Below are 7,893 nucleotides of genomic sequence, written 5' to 3' on the forward strand. Positions count from 1 at the left end.
ACCGGAAGTCATTCAGCCAGCAGAAGGCTGGTGGGAGGGCCAGGTGTCCTCCCTCCCGCGGGTGGCTCATTCACATGTCAGCTCAGCCTGAGCTCAGGAGGCCTTAAGAGTCAGTAGGCAGTGGTTCTATGAAGGACTCGAGGTGGGGCCCTCCTCCCTTCCTCTCCTGCCCACGCCGACACACAGGAAGGACTCCAGCAGCCTTCAGCTTGGTGGGGCTTTGTTCCCCCACTGCCACAGAGGGAAAAGCGAGGCCAGGTGACTAGAACGGGTTGTGGAGCGGCTCACCCTTTCTTTTCCTCAGACCCACGCCAAATGATTGCTCTGGGTCCCTGGTTTCAACTCAAAGTACAGACCTGGAGTTAGCCAGGGTACCAGGACGTCATCTCTGGAGCTGAGGAGCAGGGACAGGAGCTGGGACCTCTGGTCCAGACAGCAAAGGACATTTGTGCAAAGTGAGTGGCAGGAGGCTGTCTAGAGATTTGATAAAGACCCCTGGGCCAGGGGCTGGGCGGGAGGTTCTGCAGATCAGCCAATCAAGAGGCAAAAGCCTATACCCCTTCTCCTGTGCCCTCACAGATGGGGGGTCTGTGAGCAAATGAGAGCAGAAGCCCACCAGGTTCCTGCTGTGCCCACCTCTGCTGCCCTGGCTTCTGGCTCCATGAGGAATGAGGTCCCACAACCCATATCACAGGGGGAGGGATGATCAGGGTGTTCGTGTGTGTATATGCTTGCTCATGGGTACAGACACACACCTGTGTTCAAAGTATACCTCTGTGTGCAGGTGCAGGGGTGGCCACGAGATCTGTCCTTGAAGGAGCTGCCCTCTCCCTTATTACTACTGAATACTAACTGTCCAGTCTTGGGACTGCTGGGGGATCTGCTGGGAAGACCCTCTAGCCAGGCAGGGACAGTTGTGCCTCACAGCATCCAGGAAGGGTCTTCAAGCTATCCTATAGGAACAGGGAGGAAACTTGAGGGACCCTAAAACCCTCATGCCTCTGGGAGTCTAGGTGGTGGGGACTCTGATGTATGTGATTCCTGCCAGGAAGCTTGTACTCATGGGAAATCTCAGGTGGGGAAGAGAAGCAGGAGAGCAGGAGGCTCCAGAGACAGGGGCAAGAGAAGAAGCTGAGGGACACTGAGGGCTCAGAGCTCTCTGACTGACATATTGGGAGGGGGCCTCATCTTGAAAAAGGCAACTTAGCATCATAGTATCCCGAAGTAAAGGCCGTGAGGTCAGAGCCGAGGGTGTCTTGGAGTCCTGGGAGCAAAGGGCAAGACGGATGGGGCTACCTGGTCACTTGGATGATCTTAACACTCTAAGGACTCACTGAGGTCACCCAGGCCAGCCCCATCCCTGAGGACTCCTGCTTTTCAGCAGGCCAGACATTTAGAATCTGAGGTAGCTTGGCTCTGATTCCCCTAGGTTCTTTTCCTGCATAGGCCCACCTCCACCCTCCCTAGAGTCTTCCCCAACCTTCAACTAACGGGGCTGAGGGTGGCATTATTAGCTCTCTCATGGGGCAGGATTGGAGTGTGCGTGGGGGGGTGGGTGCTGGAGGAGTATGGGTTAAAGTCCCCCTCCCTGGAGGCAGGGAGCTGGACTGGCCTCTTTTCCAGTGGCAGAATGTAGCCCCAGGCTGCAGTGCGGGGGTTTGCTGAGGACTTCTGGGGCGGTAATTGGGCAGCGATTAACTGTTCCCAGAGCAGCAGTGGCTGTTGGCTGCGCCTGTCACCTGTCACTGGGTTCCTGTGTTCACAGCTTCTGAAGACCCTGAATGAAGAAGGCAGGGTTCCATGTGACCAGTCACCCCAGTGGGGCTCAGAGCAGAGTGTCTCAGGAACGGTGGCCCGAATGGACGGTTCTCTATGGGGACAGATGAGGTGGCTGGAGGGCCGTAGCACCTCAGCTTTGGAACTTCTCCACTATTTGTGCACAATTCCCCTACAAATGGGATCTGGAGGACACTGGCCCCTAGGTGACAGTGTGGCTCATCATGCTTGCCACCTCTGGCCGGCTTGCTTGTCCCTGCATTCCAGGAGGCTGTCCTCTGGCTTCTGTTGTGGGTACATACAGGCTGACTCTGGCCGCTAAAGGGCTGCTGCTGCCACACGTGTGTGCAAACAGAACAGAGTCCTGATGGCTCAGCAGCCTGACACCATGGCGTAGGACCTTGGTCAACCTTCAGCTCCAGACTCAGGCCTGCAGCCTCCAGCTCCCAGGACTTCCTCCATAGGACGAATCTAGCTCGTTCCTATTCTAGTAATTTCTCTGCCTGCTCCCCCTCCCGGTGGTGGTGCCCCTCTGCCTGCCTTCTGTGTCCGCCTACTCACCTCTAATTAGAAACGCCAGGAGAGCCATTTGGGGGGAGGTTCCCCCAGAAAGATATTTCCCTTAGGAATGGAAGCCCCGTGGGGGAAGGAAGGAGACAGGTTGGCTCTACGTGAGGCAGGGCTCCCCAAGACTTTCAGAGAGCAAGGGAGGGGCTCTGAGGGGTGCCAGGTGAGGGCATTCTGTAGATGCATGAACAAGAGCGGGGTGGGGGAGGCTGAGGGATGAGTGTATGTGCATTGCAAGTAGGGGCCATAAGTATGCGTGGAAGGCTGCGAGTGGGGGACATTAGTGTGAGTGGAAGGCTCTGTGGGAGGCACATTCGCGTGTATGGAAGGCTGTGTGTAGGGGTCATGAATCTGTATGAAGAGCTGTGAGTGGGGGCACTAGTGTTCATAGAGGGCTGTGAGTGGGGGGCATGAGTGTATATGGAAAGCTGTGAGTGGGGGGCATGAGTATATATGAAGGCTGTGAGTAGGCTAAGTGTTGAGGGGCTATGAGTGTTTAGGGTGTATGTATGAGTGAGAGAGACGGGGGAGCTGGCAGAGAGAGAAAGATGTTCTTGCAGGCACCATGTGTCTGTGGGCCCCTTCAGGCTTCTATTGTGGGCAGTGATATGTCCCCAAGTCACATCAGAGGATGGGAGACCCAGGCCCATATATCTAGCTTGGAGTAAGCCAAGAAGGATGCCCTCCCCCACTGCACCACAGCGCTGTTGCCAGGGAATCGGAAGGGGCCTCCCTCTAGAGGGAATCTCAGCTTCCGGAGCCCCATTCCTTATATGGTAGCTTGCTTTCCTCTGCCAGCTCCTTGTCTCCCCTTCCTCCTCCTTCCTCCAGTCTAATCTCTTAGAAGTCTTGAAGCTTCTAGTCCACTTCTGGCTGTGCCCTGGGGCTTTGGGGCTCAGCAATGTCGCCTGCATCTCTCACAACCCCTATACCTTAGCCCGATGTCTGTGTGGGTTCAGGTGATGCATCCATCAGATTCCAGGCACTGCAGTCCCGTTCAGCCACTTACATACAGACACGGGTCACTCGACCTTCACAAACGCACCAATGCAGGGGCCCAGAAAAAGCCTTGCCTGAGTAGAGTCCCTCACAGAGTTGGACCAGGGGGCAGGAGCACTGTGTGTGTGTGTGTGTGTGTGTGTGTGTGTGTGTGTGTGTGTGTGTGTGGCGCGCGCCTATTAACACAAGGCAGCCGAGGACGGATGGATCTGGAGTGAAGGGGTCCTATCAGGCTCTTCTGAGGCCGCATAGTATGTAGTCAGGTTGGGCAAGGATCAGGTTGGGGACATCAATGATCCAGAGGCGTAGTGTCCAGCTGCCCCCTAAGAAAAAAGACATGAGACCCTGAAGGCAAACAGCAGGTAATAACTTGTCTCACCCATATCCTTGCTGCCCAGGATTAGGTAGAAGAGTGTCTCTGGTCTCCCATGGTCCCTCCTGTCCCAGAACTCCCGGTGGGAGGCGCGCGGCAGAGCAGATTAGTCACTCCGGGTGAGCCGGCTGTGAAGGGGCGGGTCCATGCGGGCACCCGCGGGAGAGGAGCGAGTAGGCGCGGGGGAGGCGGGGCCTGCGGCAGGAGAGGGCGCGGGCGGGCGCTGGCGCGCAGCCTGGGCACCGCCAATGGGAACCGGGGCTCGGCGAGCTGCCGCCCACGGGCCCCCGCGCAGCATAAAGAGCCGCAGCCGCCGGCTCCAGCGCAGTGCTGAGGCGACCAGTCCTCCTGCAACTGCAGTCTCTGGGCCTCACCAGCTTCAGCACCGGCGCGCCTGCCACTCTTGCCGAGTTCCGCGCATCACCGCGCACCTGCCACTGCCGCTCCGCGCCTGCCGCTGCCGCCTCGGCTGCCTTCCCGCTTCCGCCCCAGAGGAGTTCGCAGCCTGTCTGGACCCGCTGCACCTGCGAGCAGATGGAGCTGGACCATAGGACGACCGGTGGCCTCCACGCCTACCCTGCCCAGCGGGGCGGGCCGGCAGCCAAGCCCAATGTGATCCTGCAGATCGGTAAGTGCCGAGCCGAGATGCTGGAGCATGTGCGGAGGACCCACCGGCACCTGCTGACCGAAGTGTCCAAGCAGGTGGAGCGAGAGCTGAAAGGGTTGCACAGGTCGGTGGGCAAGCTGGAGAACAACTTGGACGGCTATGTGCCCACCGGTGACTCACAGCGCTGGAAGAAGTCCATCAAGGCCTGTCTCTGCCGCTGCCAGGAGACCATCGCCAACCTGGAGCGCTGGGTCAAGCGTGAGATGCACGTGTGGCGGGAGGTCTTCTATCGCCTGGAGAGGTGGGCCGACCGCCTGGAGTCCATGGGCGGCAAGTACCCGGTGGGCAGCGAGCCGGCTCGCCACACTGTCTCTGTAGGTGTGGGGGGTCCAGAGCCCTACTGCCAGGAAGCTGATGGCTATGACTACACTGTCAGCCCCTATGCCATCACTCCACCACCTGCTGCCGGAGAGCTGCCTGATCAGGAATCAGTGGAGGCCCAGCAATACCAATCTTGGGGGTCAGGTGAGGATGGGCAACCAAGCCCTGGTGTGGATACCCAGATCTTCGAGGACCCACGGGAGTTCCTGAGCCACCTGGAAGAGTACCTGCGGCAGGTGGGTGGCTCTGAAGAATATTGGCTGTCCCAGATCCAGAACCACATGAACGGGCCAGCCAAGAAGTGGTGGGAGTTCAAGCAGGGCTCGGTGAAGAACTGGGTGGAGTTCAAGAAGGAGTTTCTGCAGTACAGTGAGGGCACGCTCTCCCGTGAAGCCATCCAGCGGGAGCTCGACCTGCCACAGAAGCAGGGTGAGCCACTGGACCAGTTCCTCTGGCGCAAGCGGGACCTGTACCAAACACTGTATGTGGACGCTGAGGAGGAGGAGATCATCCAATATGTGGTGGGCACCCTGCAGCCCAAGCTCAAGCGATTTTTGCGCCACCCACTGCCTAAGACTCTGGAGCAGCTCATCCAGAGGGGCATGGAAGTGCAGGACGGCCTGGAGCAGGCAGCTGAGCCTTCTGGAACCCCACTGCCCACAGAAGATGAGACCGAGGCCCTCACACCTGCCCTTACCAGCGAGTCAGTAGCCAGTGACAGGACCCAGCCTGAATAGATGGATCAGACCAGGGTCCCCAGCCTGCCTGCCACAACCAGCCTGTGGCCTTTGCCAACTAGGACTTGAGCTGGGGCTGACTCCCAAAGCGGTGCCCTGTTCAGCCTGGCATCTACTCACCCCCTGGCCTGACTCACAGACAACTGCCACACAACCATGCTACATGGACTGAACATGAAGAAGCCCCTCTCCCACAGGGCTCCCACCCGTCACCTGCCCTGGCCCTGGCCCGAGTCCCGTTGGCCTTACCCTCCACATTCTCAGACCATCATAGAACACCTTTGAATTCTTCATTCTGCTCCAGTGCCTGGGCCCTTTGGGGCAGTAGGCACCACACCACAGAGCACCCCAGGGCAGAAGCGAGAGCAGAATCAATGCCGAGAGAATCTCAACCCCAGGGATACAGCCCGCTCCTACAGACACAGCAGATCCAGCTGGTACCCTAGCTGCCTCCCAGGGCAACTGACCAACCTTGGTCAGCATAGCTCCCCTCCTAGGGGTGAGCTAAAGCCACAGTGCAGCTGAAGCAGCAGACCTGACATCATGGCACCTCCTGGCCTCTAGGTGAGCCCTGCCCCATGTATCTTAGAGTTGGGGTGGGGAGGACACAACCAAGTTCATTTTCCAGGAAGCCTTCAAGGCTTCTCTAGCAAATTAACTGCAGGGACGGGATGGAGTGGAATCAGGGTGGGGTGCCAACATAGTGGGCATTGGGACTGCAGGGGTCAAGGAGGGGGCTGAGGAGGGGGCAGTACTGGGGGAGTTTGCTGAGCCAGCTCACAGAGACCCTATGCTTTCTCACCCCAGCAGTGAATCATACCAGCGAAGAAAAGCAGAGCTCAGCTCCATGACTCAGCCGTGGCAGGCGGAGGGTCCCAGAGGGGCTGAGTCCTCACACCCAGCTGAGGCAGCAGCTGGCACCTTCAGAGCCAGGAGAATGACATCAGGTAAGAGAGTCTTGCCTCCTGCCCTGATCAGGTCCCAGATCCCAGCCACTCTCCAGATCTCTGGGTTTTCTGAGAAGTCCTCACTGGCCCTGGGGCACCTGTTGGGGGGGCAGGGTAGCCTACTGCCCCTCCAAGATCTCAGGGTGAACAGTTCTCTAACCATCTCGCTGCTTCCTGTCTCCCTCAGGTCTCAAGGCTGCTGAGAAGTCTTCCTCATCATGCCTGGAATGGGCACCACCACAGCACCGGCACCGTCCCCTCCTCTCTCGAAGCTGTCTGCACAGAAGTTCCAAGACACTTGCAGAGCAGAGAAAACATTACAGAGAGGAGACGCCTGGCAGAGGGCAGCACCCTAACTCAGCCTGAGCTGGAGATGAAGATAGGCCAGCGTGAAGCCAGGGTCTGCCATGACGCCCACCCCGCTGGCTACTAGCTGCCCGCCATGAGCCACTGCAGCTTGAGTAGGGTCTGTGCTCCTCGCCCTCTTTGCACAGAACCCAGCTCGCTGTGTGGCCATTGCCCCCCCCCTCGCCAGAACCCGGCAGGAGCCTTAAGGCTTGGGCCCCAGCCCAGCCTGCCCCTTCCTGCTGTGCCCTGCCTGCCGGTCCAAGCCCAGCCCAGTCCCAGGAGACCCCAGGCCTTGGCTCCTGGGCTGTTCCAGGCATTCCCTGCCCTGACGTGCAGTGGCTCAGCTGAACCGCATCCAGCTGCAGCACCACTGCCTCGTGCTGGCTGGTCGCTGCTGTGTCTGCGGTCTGAGTAGGCCTTGTTGAGGTTCCTCCGTCTTGACTGGTCCACTGGTGTCCTGGGACCAGTTCCACTGATGCCTGACAGATCCTATGCCCCATGCCCCTGCCAGTCCCCACAGCTTTATTTTTGCACATAAGCTACGACCCATATTCATTTGGTTGGCACAGGGTGTAGGGAGGCCCTTGGGACTAGGGAGACCCTGAAGATCTCAAGAGAGTGTGGCTATCCCCTATTCCCATCAAGCCTTGAAAATGCAGTCAGGCCATCTGTCCATACCATCTTACCTCGAAGACAGATTTTTATATAGATATAGAGATACAGATATATATATATATACACATATATAAGATTTTGTTAATAAAACCATGGAACTTCCTGGAGTCTAGTTTGTGCTGTTTCTTAGGCGTGTGGGCTGGGCTGAAGCAGAACCTCAGAGAAGAAGGCTGCTCCTCTGAGGTTGACTGCTCAGGGAAGTGCAAGGAGGGGGGCACAGGGACCAGGAACAATGTTTATGGACCCCAGAGAAACTAGCGTCCATGGAAGAGCACTCACTCACCTGGAGGCCATAGCTTTGTCCATTGGCTTTTGATGACTCCCCATCCACACACACACACAGACCACATCACACCACACACACACACACATACACACACACACACACACACCACACACACCTTGAGCTCAACTATGAACTTTCACTATACCTGCGAGACACCTTTGAAGCACTGCAGAATTCGGGTGTGCTTGAGTGATCCA

The 7,893-nt window shown here is 57.9% G+C and overlaps 1 protein-coding gene across 2 annotated transcripts; it reads left to right on the forward strand.

The window, feature by feature from the left end:
* Positions 1–3,851: 3,851 nt before the first annotated feature.
* Positions 3,852–7,484, forward strand: Arc (activity regulated cytoskeleton associated protein). 2 transcript variants are annotated; one of them, XM_050145125.1, is made up of 3 exons: positions 3,852–6,004; positions 6,248–6,387; positions 6,575–7,484. In XM_050145125.1, the coding sequence occupies exon 1, from the start codon at positions 4,250–4,252 to the stop codon at positions 5,438–5,440; it is 1,191 nt and encodes a 396-aa protein (XP_050001082.1). In that variant the 5' UTR covers positions 3,852–4,249; the 3' UTR covers positions 5,441–6,004; positions 6,248–6,387; positions 6,575–7,484. The 2 variants fall into 2 exon arrangements, with proteins under 2 accessions (XP_050001082.1, XP_050001083.1); XM_050145126.1 differs by having other exon boundaries at positions 6,251–6,387.
* The last annotated feature ends 409 nt before the right edge of the window (positions 7,485–7,893 follow it).

Source organism: Alexandromys fortis, unplaced genomic scaffold (assembly GCF_014885135.2).
Source record: "Alexandromys fortis isolate MF-2015 unplaced genomic scaffold, M_Fortis_MF-2015_v1.1 scaffold_2_1_26212458, whole genome shotgun sequence".
NCBI classification, from domain to species: Eukaryota; Metazoa; Chordata; class Mammalia; order Rodentia; family Cricetidae; genus Alexandromys; species Alexandromys fortis.

What these genes read in the sequence shown, in the direction of transcription:
- Arc (XM_050145125.1), top strand. Translation starts at nt 4,250, where the DNA reads ATGGAGCTGGACCATAGGACGACCGGTGGCCTCCACGCCTACCCTGCC.